This window comes from Chelmon rostratus, chromosome 11 (genome assembly GCF_017976325.1).
Source record: "Chelmon rostratus isolate fCheRos1 chromosome 11, fCheRos1.pri, whole genome shotgun sequence".
NCBI lineage: Eukaryota > Metazoa > Chordata > Actinopteri > Chaetodontiformes > Chaetodontidae > Chelmon > Chelmon rostratus.
Genome location: NC_055668.1, coordinates 15,547,706 through 15,561,421, shown reverse-complemented (window position 1 = coordinate 15,561,421; position 13,716 = coordinate 15,547,706). Strand labels below are relative to the sequence as shown.

The 13,716-nt window shown below is 40.2% G+C and overlaps 1 protein-coding gene across 1 annotated transcript; it reads left to right on the top strand.

Annotated features, from left to right (window-relative positions):
* Positions 1-4,863: 4,863 nt before the first annotated feature.
* On the top strand, positions 4,864-10,841 carry plek (pleckstrin). Its single transcript, XM_041947338.1, has 9 exons — positions 4,864-5,017; positions 7,907-8,062; positions 8,674-8,855; positions 9,052-9,143; positions 9,239-9,423; positions 9,591-9,695; positions 10,057-10,140; positions 10,230-10,299; positions 10,453-10,841. Exons 1-9 carry the CDS (start codon positions 4,976-4,978, stop codon positions 10,590-10,592), a joined length of 1,056 nt encoding a protein of 351 aa, XP_041803272.1. The 5' UTR covers positions 4,864-4,975; the 3' UTR covers positions 10,593-10,841.
* Positions 10,842-13,716: the final 2,875 nt, after the last annotated feature.

The window sequence follows — 13,716 nt, the reverse complement described above, 5'->3', positions numbered from 1 at the left end:
CTACACTGTTTTTGCAGTGTTGGAGGAGGCAGTCAGTTCCTTTACTTCAATAAATTTGGCAATAACTGAATGAAAGAAATGATATATGAGAAAAATGTTGTTTTGCAGCACTCAATATTGTTCTCAGGCGTGCACTGATTGGTGCATTTGGCCACTTGGGGGCAGCATAAAGAGGCTGTGAACACACCACTGCTGCAGTGACCGACAGATACGCATCCAGCAGCATGAACATTCATTGGGAGTCAAGCATTTGTCCACCTTGTGAATCTTAGTCCAATATTCACTCTCCTTGTAGCTCTGCTTTGGCTTCCACCAACTCACAAGGGAAATATCTTGCTCATTATACTTTGTTCTGGTGAGCATAGCAGTGCTTGTAGTTGCTAGTCACCAGTTTTGCCCTGCTCTCCATATGGTGCTGGGCAGGTTGTGGTGGGCAGTGGGTTTATCCGAGCCTTTTTACTGTTAACAGCTGAAGAAAACACTGATGAGAGTCAACCAAAACATTAAAGTTGTGGGGCTAAAAACAAAATAATGCACAGTAAGACAGTAAAAAGTCAGAAGACATTTGGGGGACGCTGAGATAATAACAATTATCTGTTATTTAGAGCAACCCCTTTAACATGTAATGTGATCCATAGTTAATATAGAAATGTTAAAAACAGCAGCTTTAGGTACAGTAGCCTTGCTGTCCACCCCTGGGTTTCTATTAATGCCACATTTAAGAACTGAGAAACAAGAAACAAATCAATCTTTCGCAAGGGATATTTCAACGAAAAACACATGAAGTCAAATTCTTTGCAAAAATGAATTAAAGCGTGACTGTTTTCTGCCAGATGCAAAAATTAACTCAGACTTTGCGGTTGTCAGTCAGCACCTGAAGAGAAGTTTCACTTCAAAGCGTTGCATTTCCACAGAAGAGAGTGGGCGAAATATGGGGATGACATGCAACAAAAGACCTGGGAGAGTTTTCAGGACAGGATATTCACCTACACATGGCACAGCGTCTCAGACTCCAGGAAGCTGGACGCAGCATGTTATGTATTGTATAGAAGATAGCAGTTCCCTGTAACAACGGTCATGGTACATTGTGTACGTAAGCACCCCCGGTCGATGTTTAACAATACGTGTTCGTAGGTGGTTTCAGGTGTGAAAGGGGTTCATGGGATTGAAAGAGATGGGCTGTGTGTTGCTTTTTTTTTCTGCTGAAGATGTACTGTTTCTTCAGTTTCATCATGCTTACAGTACCTTGCTCATCTCCTCCTCAAGCTTTGTGCTAAGTTTCTTTTTTCTATTCCCAGGATGTACAGTACGTCGTACATGCTCTGTGCACCATGTGTCGATAGACAGACAGCAGAAGGATAAAGAGACATGATTTCAGTAAAATAGAGGCTGTTTGGATTGAGATTCCCTTTCTCTGAGCCTTTGTCATTGCGTCTTTATGTGTCTCATACAAAGACATCCAGGGTTAATGTTTTTTTTTTTTTTTTTTCTGAGGCCGTCTTTGATGACTGGTCTTGATTAGAACAAGAGATTACAAATGCTCTGCTGTGTCCTCTTTGCTTCCATCCGTGTTTTCTCACTGGCATTAACATTCCATACCTGGAGCCCCTTTTCAATCACCGCGGCGCAGAGACGACTCTTACGCTGACAGTTAATGAAACTCACCGCCCAGAGATTCATCAATGGACTCATAAACACCAGCCCCCGTGATGATTATTCATGGCATGTGCAAGAGGAAAACATGATCCAAGGCGGGCAGACAAAAAACAGCATGGCCAGCGTCTCTTTTGATAAATGCCCCGGTCGTGGAGAACGTCCCCGAGATCCGCGTTTATAGGATGAGATCATCAGCAGAAGGTGACTTTTAATAGTATGGTCTTGAAAAAACTGTGATTTAAAAAGAGGCAGCTGTCTTAAACCTGTCTTTCCATTAGGTGTTATTGAATACATAAGGCGTCTTATAAATAATTCAATCAGCTTGTTTTTGTGTTGCCTCAACAATGTTTACCCAATCAATGACTGATTTCAAACCCCCTCCTCATCCTCTTCTTAGTGCTGGTGTAGCCCCTGAATGCAGCGCAGCACATCTCACATGTCATGCAGTTCATATGTGTTTATGAGACCCTCTAGAGGAACATTGACATCATCACATCATAACAAACCATTTTAACTGATGTTGATGTAAGAACATGTCATCCCACGCACTATGAATAAGAGAGGTGTTGATTTTATCTCCATCTTTTGAAACCACAAACTGCATCTCTCAGGATTTCCATTGAACGGAAATGAGATTTTTCAGCTGTTGTATTGGAACATTATAGTCAGTGGTGGAAGAAGTATTCAGATCCTTGACTTATGCAACAGTGCTAATACCAAACTGTGAAAATACACCACTACAAGTAAAAGTCCCGCATTCAAACTCATACTGAAATAACCAGCCTAAAGCATTATCAGCAAAATGTCAATGATACATGATATTTTTGGGTTAATAATTAATTAATTAATGTGAATGTTGCATTTTACTGCTGCCTGTGTTTATGGTTGAGCTAATTTTACCGATGCTGTTAGAATCACTAAACAGCAGCTGAGCTCAGAGAGGCAGCCGTGATTTCAGGTTTGTGACGATTTATTTTCCAGCTGATCCAAGAGGGTTTTTAAATTAGATTCATTTAGATTAAGGGGTAGGAGAACTTCCTCAAGCCATAATCACCAGATTTGGAGATACTGAACACAAAGGGCATGAATTGTAAATTGAAAAGAAACTAGTAACTAAAGCTAGTAAAAAGTACAATTTTGCCTCTGACATGTAGTGGAGTCGTAGAATAAAGTTGCATTATATGGAAATACACAAGTGCAGTACATGTACCTTGAATTAGGACTTAAGAACAGTACTTGAGTAAATGTGCTTAGTTACAGTCCACTGCTGACCACCTGTAAGCTGCTCCATACAGGTGAGCAAGATGAATTGAAATAAACTTATATTGTGCCGTATGTTGTATTAGATGAATTGAATCCAGGAGTGCGAAACATTTTTCCTATCAAGGGCCATTTCTTATTTAAAACAACCTTTGAGGACCAAACTCAATTACGCTCGCAGACATTTTCACAGGAGCAGCACACATGTGAATGTGGTGGGGAACATGCAAAACTCCTTCGGGCATTAGACGAGCAGTTCAAGGACACGAACAAAAGGAACTGAACATATTCACTTCACCGTTTAATGTGGAACCAGCTGACGTACCTGGCGACCTCCACATGAACTCATTGAGCTGCAAAGCAACAACCTAACAGCAGAGAAAAAGAAAAACTGACCAAAAAACCTGGGAAACCAGCTGCGAGTAGCACCATCACTACCATATGACATCAGACACCTGTGTTATTGAACACAGTATGTGTTCAATAATTTAGTATGGCCAGGAGCACTGCCAAGGGGTGGCCAGGGGGGCCATGGCCACACTGATACAATTGAACATCCCCCTCCCACTTATTGCATATGTATAATAAGCTTCTTAGGTGCTGCCCAATCACCAGAGACACCCCAAAGGATGTTATGAAAATTTTAATAGCCCTTGATGTTAAAAAGGTTCCCCACCCCTGCTCTCTGCTATTTAAAGTTATCACTGACTAAACATAATTGCTTTTTGTCTTTATGAATTGCCTCGCGGGCCAGATCAAACGGTGTCACAGGCCCAGTATGCGGCCCCGAGGGCAGAGGTTCCCCACCCCCGTATTAAATTATTCACATTATGAGAAATCAGCCGCTAAGTACAAAGACAAACCTGCATTGATTCAGTCACAGCCTTCGCAAACACCCTTTCATTGTAGCACTCAGTGTCTTGCCCCTGCCAGTCACTTCGTGGTCGGATCTCAGAGTCGTTCCACTGACGCAAATGGTTGGGTCACATGCTGATGAGAGCTGACACCTCAGATACAAAGACTTCCTACAATGCCATGAAATGACAAGTTTGTGAAATGACATGCTGTGACACATGTTCTGATAAGAAGCGAGTGAATTCTGCTGCAGCAGCTCAACTCAGAAAGCATCTTCATGATTAATGAATACACGTTGTATTATGTAGTATATGTTCTCTGTTTCTTCTTAAGTCTGATTGCTGAAGCGTTTTACATTCATTTTGAACTTGAATGAATTAATGAGTTTTTGCGCAGTGTTGTTTCCCCTCTCTTGTGATGTGGCCTGTCCACTTCGCTGCAACTACAACACACTTAGTCACATTGATAAATTAGGAAAAGAGGAACCTAGCTGTTCCAGAAATAGATTAAACCGAAGTCTGAGTCTGGTCAGCTGTTGCGATGTATCCAAACATAGCTACACATGTACTCATAATATTAAGATGACAACTGGTTTTTGTGTGTGCAAACCTACATTACTAATGAAGTACAGTTTATTTCTGGAGCATTTCAAAACACACACTTAGCTACGGAACAGTAAAAAGTATAAAACCATCAGATAAAATGTAGAAAACTGCAGCACAATTATATGAGAGGACCACAGGAAGCTAAGATCCACTGAAACACACATGAACATTACAGAAAAGAGATTTTCTATAGGCTCATCCGTGGTTCACTGCATTTCCAGCTCTTCTGTTTAAAATGTTAGTTTTAGTGCAAGTTTTACTGTAACTTTGCTGAAATGTCCAAGTCATCTTCGAGCATTTTCACCACTGTCGAGCTCCCGCTTTATATTATAACACCGTAAAGCTTAGAGACATAAGCTGCAGCTGTAACTGATAACACGACACAGAAGAGGAAGCTGACCACTCATCATTGTAACGCACCCAAAGGCACAACTTCCTGCTTGTGTGTTTTTGTGGTTTCGACAGAGAAGAAGAGAGTAACACACACACACACAGGGAGAGAGAGCGAGAGAGTAGGTGGACTGTGTAGGAAATGTTTTTGACAGCCTCTAAAAAGTGACAGAAGTTGCAGCTGGCAGCAGCAAAGAGCAGCCGTGGTAATGGAACCACAAGAGATCAGAGAGGGATATTTGGTGAAAAAGGTAAGAACTACAAGAAAATACAATCCGTTCATCACATTGGGTTTGTGGAGTTTCAACATGAGCCTGGACAAGTCTAACACTGACAACGTTGTAGCAGAATTGACAACTTTATGATCACTTCTGACATAGAAAGTAGAAACATTCTGAGTTAAAAGAGATACAGAACTGATCCAGCGGTTTGACCATTTTTGAGCTTTTAAAGAGGTGACTGCTGAAGCGGTGATTAACACTGTCACTGTTACATCAGTCACCCACACTGCAACAAAAATAAATCAGCAAACATCTTGAAAAAGTCTGGACCAGAAAAACATGGCTGATAAAGAGGAATATTCTGAGTCAAACCAGCACCTAGGGGGTCATATGCGCATGTCATTTGAAATCTGCTGCCTGACACGCAGCCACACACTTCTGTTCTTCAGTTGCAACAAAAGTGAAGTTCCTGCTTCTGTCCTGAGCCAAGAGTAAAACATGAAATGCGTTTTGTCGCTCGCATTTCACAGTTTATTCTACGCACAAGCAGATTTATATTTCACAAATGTGAGGATGCCGTGACCTGAAACAAACACTCTTTTTGCAATGTGCCACGAATGTGCTGTGAAGTCCACAAACACTCTGCAAATTCGACCCGCTTTCACAAACATAGACAGAGGAGGAATATATATATAAACACGGTATTTGCTCAACATTCACACATAAGCCGATGTATTTTAAAAATGCTGTGAAAATGTGTTTGTTTCACACTTTAAACCGCACAGATGTTTTTCTACATTGAGCGAAGTGTGACTTTTTTCCTTCTCCATACATCTAACATGCCAATCAAAGGCACATTTATCAACTACATCTTAATACATTGCTTTTCTGTGCTCAGATTTATTATTCTTTTTATTGAAATAGCTTGACATAACAGAAAACTTTGTTGCCCCGTATGTTCTTTTCATGCTGTCCTTAATTATGAAGCAATTTGCAAACTCTGTATGTGCATGTAAGTAACTAACCCATTATTAACTGCCTTTTCCATGTTTGATCATATCGTTTGAGATATCATGACTGAAGTGTTTTATTTTATGCACAATCCGATGACACTGTGGCTGCTATAAATAGCCACAGCTGTGTGTAATGGTCACGCCTGAAGATGGTTCAGACGTTGTCAGAGAACATTTCTTCTGCGTGGAGTGGAACAGACACAGGTGTTAGGCGACATGGTGCCTCTATGTCTATGTTCATCGACGACTTACTGTCAATAAAATGCAATCAAACACACAGATTAAAACAGACATTTCAACATTAAAGGATAATGATGGTAATTTTTCTACCAGCAATAAATTGATCTGACTATTAATTATAATGAGTGTAGCCAACTCTGATATACAGTAGCTTATTCCTTTGTGCCAAAGGCCTTCAAAATACATCTAAAATACATCAATTAAGGTAAATGTGGGCACAGTAGATTTTTTGAGTCAGTCTAATATACACAATACTTGCAAGAGCACCAAATGTGTATCAATCCACGACTGAAAATAGTCCCCAATTTATGCACTATTTATTCCTGTTTAAGTATTCTTTACTAAAATCTACAATGCCCAGCTGATTTAGGAAATGCCAACTTAAATCACTAATGACCTATCAAAAAGAAACTATGTTTTTGTTGACCAGCTTTTACTTCCTGTGCTTCTTCCATGGGAACGTACTGCTGTGTGCCACAGACATGTACAAAATCATTAAACAGTAAGAAAAGTTTAGATTAGTGTTGATGCCTGGTGGAGTAGAAATCAGGTTTATGAATGTGTGCCCAGTTTAATGACATACACTTTACAAATCTGTGTTGCATGAACAACATTTAAGTATTTAAACAATACACAGTGTTATGTATGGAAGAATATATGATAGTCAACGTTGCTTTATACAGTGGACCACATGAATGACATGATAGAAGATGTTCAGAAGGAAAAGGCTGATATTCCAACATCATATGATTAAACATTTCTGTAATGTTATTTATCCCCTGTGTGGTTTAATTTGATGAGCACAGCCGTACATCTGCACACAGCTCTCTTGTGATGATTGAAGGCATATGTTTCACAGCGAATATATTTTGGGAAGGCTTTGCACACAAGTTATGTAACTTTAAATGTTATACATTCTCAAAAGCATGGCTTTCTGGAAGAAGATGTGCTTTTCAAACAAGCTGCTTATGTTCCCTGTGGGAGTGCAAGAGGCAGAAGACACTGCGAGCTCAACAGGCCATTATAGTTTGTTCAAAACCAAGCCAAGTGACAAGGAACATATATAAACACAAGCCCAAATTGCTCCAGAGTGGAGTTGCCAAAGTCAGTGATTCCTCTTCCCCGTATGCAGGCTTTTACCAGAATCCTAACTATAGATTCATTTCTGCATTTTCATGCAGCTGGCATGTGCTGATCACATTAGCGCTGTCTGCTTTCATTTTTCAAGGCTGCATGTTAACTGATCACTTCATGTGACCAAACAAGCAGAAGAGTATTTACAGAGGGACATAGAGGGAAGTGCTTTTCATGTCACATCATCTGAACAAAAACAAACTCTCTAACTCTCTTGTTTAATGGGAAACTTTCTTACTTTTAAGCGACTAGTGACCTTCAAAGCCCTGCACTCCGCCTCGGATTTGAAGGTCACTGTTGAAAGTAAGGCTTGTGATGTACGATGCTATTCCTGGTGCTATTTGCGCAAGAGAGAAGATGAGGAGGATAACAGACTCAGGTACCTTTACTGGTGACAGGGAAATGTTAAAGTGTGTATAAATTAAAATATTCAGAAATGTACAACATGCCTTCTGTAACAACTATATCTTCAACAACGCTTTCGCACTTGTCCTCAAGGCTGCCTGTTGTCACCTGTCTCATTGATCCTCAGGGTACAGTGCTAAACTCCTGGAAGGCAGTGTGGGTGGTGCTGTCAGATGATGGGGTGGAATTCTATAAAAAGAAAACAGACCGTTCTCCGAAAGGAATGATTCCACTAAAGGGAGCCACGCTCATCAGTCCTTGCCAGGATTTTGGCAAGAGGACGGTAAGAAAATGTGAAGAATGGCTGCTGAAAATCTGAACGAGCACTGAAGGATTAGAGATGTGAAAATGGCACTGAGGAGAAGAGTCATGGAGTTCAAGAGTACAGTTAAGACATGTTTAAAAATTAGAATACCAAGTTTGAAAATGTATTGATTAATTTGCGAAGAATAGTTAAGTCATTTACCAAGTTAGCAGCCGTATTTGTTGTTGGTTTTCCTCATATCTACAAATCTTATAGAGCAGTGGTCCCCAACCTTTTCTGTACCATGGCCCAGTTTAATGTCTGACAATATTTTCACGGCCCAGTCTAAAGGTGTAGCAGATAAAAACAAAATAAAATGATAAGATCGGCATTAAAAACTGTGGTATTTTCTCTTTAATAACAATAATAACAATAATAATGAACATAAATCCACTTTTTAAACATGACAAGAGGACCACAAACAAATTATGTGAAAAAACGAAATAATGGAAATTATTTTTTCTTTCTGTGCGGCCCAGTACCAAATGACCCACGGCCCACTAGTGGGCCGCGGCCCACGGGTTGGTGATCAATGTTATAGAGTAAACAGAAAATGTAGCAGTGTGACTGATCAAAAACACTCCATTTAGTTGGTTTTCAAGATTACTACAGACAAGAAGCAGGATCACTTCTTCCAAGCCTCACATGTGGAGGAGAGAGAGCTGTGGGTGAAGGACATCAAGAGAGCCATTACCTGCATACAAGGGGGAAGAAAGTTTGCCAGGAGGTCCACGCGCCGCTCCATCCGCCTGCCCGACACAGTCAACCTGACGTATGTTCTTTAAAATCTTATCGGTGCTGGAACACATATTTGAAAAGACCAATAGGTGGATTGATCAGCCCTTATATGTGGTTTACAGCCGAAACGCTCGTGGTTTGGGGCAGGGGTTTGGTGTATTGATGAAACTTAGTGGTAGAGTGAAAGCAAGGTGAGCCCTGTGAACAATGTCTGCATTGTGCTTTCTCAGTGAGCTGTACACGCTGATGAAAGACCAAGATGATGGAGTGAGAGAGTTGAAACTGGAGCAGGAGAATCGAGTCTTCAACCACTGCTTCACCGGTACTGTTGTCTTGGTTTTATTGATGTTACAGCTGCGGAAGAAGTTGTTATTTTTATCTTGTAACGGTGTCGCTCCTTCCATTTTTTTTGCACAGGTGCAACAGTGGTGGAGTGGCTGATTTCAAACGGAAGAGCGAGAAATAGGCCTGAGGCCCTCATGTTAGCAACGGGGCTCCTGAATGAGGGTTTTCTCCAGCCTGCAGGCGACCTGTCAAAAGAGGGAGCAGAGAGTGGAGAGCAATCAGTCTTCTTAGATGATATAAACGCTCTATATTACTTTGTAAGTTCAGCTGAGTGTCAAAAAGTTATCATTTGACAAAGAATGTCATTGTTACTGTAAATGAACAGTTGAATCTCACTTTTTCCAGTCAGACAAATGTTGGCACATAGTCAGTATTAGCTCTCTGTATGATGTGTTTGTGTGTGCATTGGTGTGCTTTGCGGCAGGCAGACAGCGGCTTCTTCTGTGAAGGCTACTCCAGCGATGAAGACGTCCTCGTGAAGGAGGAATTCAGAGGAAACATCACTAAACAGGGCTGCTTGCTGAAACAGGTGAACCATGAAGCGACAAACGTGTCAGGTGCAAACACTGTGTCAACACAAATGCCTTGGCGCGAAGCCACATTTTTCAAAGAAGTTCTCACTTTCACACGCATGCAGATAAAAATAACACGGCGCAGCCCTGCAGATGAAAATGTGAACATGTTTTTTTTTTTTTGTTATTACAATTAGGTAAGCCATGTTCCTCCACAGCAACCCTGTGGGGGAAAGTGAGAGCTTTTTTCTTTTTGTTATTACAGTTGGCAAGTTGTCATGTTCGCTGAGAGAGGAAGTCTCCTTCACATTCGCCTGGCAGAGTGCCATGTTTGCTGTTGAGCGTTGTTCAGTAAATCGCTGTGTTCTTCCATCACAGGGACATCGGAGAAAGAACTGGAAGGTGCGAAAGTTCATACTGAGGGATGACCCTGCTTTTATGCATTATTATGATCCTACAAAGGTAAATGTGTTGACTTGAACAAGCAGAAATAAGAATGAGAGTTTCTTTTTTGCTTGTTTCAACTGTCGGCCTCTTGTCTTTCGTATCAGGGTGACGACCCGCTCGGCTCCATCCATCTCCGTGGCTCTGTGGTTACAGCCGTGGAGTATGTCCCCGATGGTGAGCGGCACTGTTGTGACAGGATACACATGCCCTGTGTTGCTTCCCCACTGTGACAGACTGTGACCAGGAAATGTAATTGCTGTTTTTACTGTCAGTAGTTTCTCTTCAACCCATCCCTTTTAACTCCTTTTCCTCTTTTCCTGGTTTCAGCCAAAAAATACGACATTGATGGCAACCTCTTTGAGATCATCACCTCAGATGAGACTCACTACTTCCTCCAAGCTGCTACAGCTGAAGAAAGAAAGGAGTGGATCAAAGCAGTACAGGCGGTGTCGAAAAGCGGGAAATAACAAGAGCCGTGAAGCAAGCTGTGCAAAATATGTCAGCCAGCCACAGTTGATTGTGAAATCCCATGTTTTAAATGTCTATAATTACACTGAATACTGCGTTAGCTAAGAATAACTGAATTAATACCACAATGTAGTGCTTTGTCAAATCTAAAGTAACTGGCAAGTTTCACTCCTCTATACACTATCAAACTAATGTTATGATGTTTTTGTGAATTAAATAGAAATAAAAGCTGTATTGTCTAAATGTAACAGTATGAGGCTTTATTGTGAATGCATAATAACATTTCTTGCATGCAAATGATGTCTCAATACTAGGATGTGTGGCAGTGTATAGTTAAATTTGTAGCACTTCACATTATAGATCAGTAATTACAAAGTAGAAAGGGGTAATGTCTCGTGAACAACAGGTCATAACCATGGTAATTACACAGTTAATAACCTGTAATTACACATCATAACATAGTAATTACACAGTTAATAACCTGTACTTACACGCTAATAACATGGTAATTACACTGTTGATAACATGGTAGTTACAGTTAATAGCCTGGTAATAATTTGGTGATAACAATGAGAAGCATTATCATTACTATATATTAGATTGTTATAGTAGTATCAGGGTTTGTTCTCTGTGATAAAGCAATATTACGGCAGAAACACGAGAGTGATACTGGGAAGAACATGTTCGTCACAACAGGAACAGATATAGTTAAAATATTAACAATAAATTTGTCATAACAAGTTAGCAATTATTGTGAACAGCATTATTAATCTGCTCCCAGCAATTTCATAATTAGTAGTTTCATGCTTTAAGACTATCCTAATAAAAATGTGGCATTGTCACTGTGTGTAATGTCAAATTAGAAATGGGGTCAATGTGGTTAATGCAGCTATATTAGCATTACTTTCACCAAAATAACTGCAGAAGTACGACTAGCATTATATATTAGGGTCACTACTATAGTTTCAGTGTAACCTGGTTTTTATGGCAACATTAGCTTTCCTTACGATTGGTTTTGACAGGAAGTTTGCTTATTACCTGGCGATATTGACAAATTATCAATATAAAGAGGAACCCAACATCTTTTCATTTCATTAATTCATTTCATTCCTGTATTTGCATACAACAGACATTTTATTTATTGTCAGTAAACAAGAACAGGAACAGTCACTGGAGAAGCATTTGGACGAATTTGTGACTCTCCATCGTCTATCTCACTGGCTGCTCTCATGTAGCTGCTGCTGAGAGAAGCCGCATCCCATTGAGTGATATCCTTCATCTCAGTTTTCTTGTTATGTCCAGTAATGCCAGTTTGGTGCACTGGTCACGTTTTCTGTCTGCATGACGGGCCGTCTCTGAGCTGTGGACTGGCTCTGTCCATAGTGCATGCACAGGAGAAAGTAATATATTACTGTAACACATTAGTTTTCTAACATCCAAATGACCATATTATTACCCCAGGACTGCCCTGTTGTGCTCAAGATATTCCCTTGTATTACCTTCGGTGTGCTACATATTGCATTGTGTCAGTAAATCTACAGTCTAAAATGAACTGTATGCTGAGGTTTATTTGCTAAATATCCAGACAGGCTGTGTTTTTTATAGAAGATATTATTGTAGCTGTTATCATCTTCTAATGCACAGATAATAGAATTGTGCAGAATTATGCACCTTAGCATCTTTCTTTGTTCCAAAAAGTCAAAACTCAAAAAGTGTTTGGCTGATTGTAAAAGGCATGAGTAGGTGTAAAACAAGGCTTTTTATTCAGCCCAGTGCCTTTTATTTTTTTTTAATTTCCTCCTCGTTCTCTTGTCCCTCAAAAGTCTGAGAAAGTTTGAACTATCATGCAAGCACAGTCAGTTCCTGAGTGTGAACTAAGTCAGAATCATTTCACGCCTTCACAGTTCTGCGTCACTTTGTGGCTTACAGGCCTGTCGCAGCTGTGAGAGTTAGTTATCAGTGACAGAAATGACTGGCCTGAGCTGAAGTGTGACTACATGAAAAAACAAAACCCTTCTGTTCAGTAGCTGTCTAAAGTGGTAACAACTGAAGTAAACAAAAGTAAAGGACCATTTAATTAATTGCAATTTGGGGCTTAATTTCATGATTTTTGGCCATCAATTCTATCAGAAGTAATAATTCTATACTCAACAAGTGATCGTCTCATTTTTATTAAGGTATTATTAGGACATTTTGGGTGCCCTCACTGTCACTGCCTCTAAATAAAGTTCTTTTCATAATTTTACTAAACTGTTGGTTTGTTTTCAACCTCTCTGACTGTCTGACTGCTCATTTGTCTTCTTCTTTGTGATTTTCTCTTTCTCCACAGTTACTTTGATGAGTACAATGTTATCACGACTGAATGGTGGACAGAACTGTGCACAGGAGACCCAAGTTGTTTAACTTTCCACATTTTGTTGCCTTTTACCAATAAACTGTTCCAGTCTCCTCCATCGAGATGCTCTGAATCACTTCAGCAACATTGTCCCTTTTCTGTGGTGATGCTCACAAGCAAAAATGCCCCACTCATTTGCTCATGCAGCTATTCTAATCTCTCTTTGCCCACTTTTCAGTGCAGCCCAGCCATAACATGCTACTTTATATCAGAATTATCATATATTGTGCCCGTGCAAGCACTTGGTTCTATTCTTGGTTTCAGCTATTGACAGATGACCGAAATGAAGCTCCATCACCATGTCGCTGCGGCTGCCTGCATGTGTGTTTTACTGTTTAAACACAGGAGGGCACTATATATCAACCAAAGAACGTTCCTGTGAGTCATTGCAAAGTGGGCTCTAGCTTGCAGTGGTTAATAGGTAATGTGCTACATGTGTCAGCAGCCTGTGGTCAATCACCCACATGTAGCCTCAGAACCTGATGAATGTCCTCCTTAATGAGAAATGTCACTCATGCCTCTGTGAATGATACTGTAAAAATATTGAAATTGTGACCATTCAGAGTTAAATTATATGAAACAATAACGTGTTGGCATCAATCACTATTACTCCCTAAGTGCTAATTACAGTGTATTTTAAATTCTCTTTACTTAAATTAGGGTGCTGTGAACAATAAATTGACTAATAACCTGCTGCAATACTGTCCACAGGAATTGTGTTAGATCCA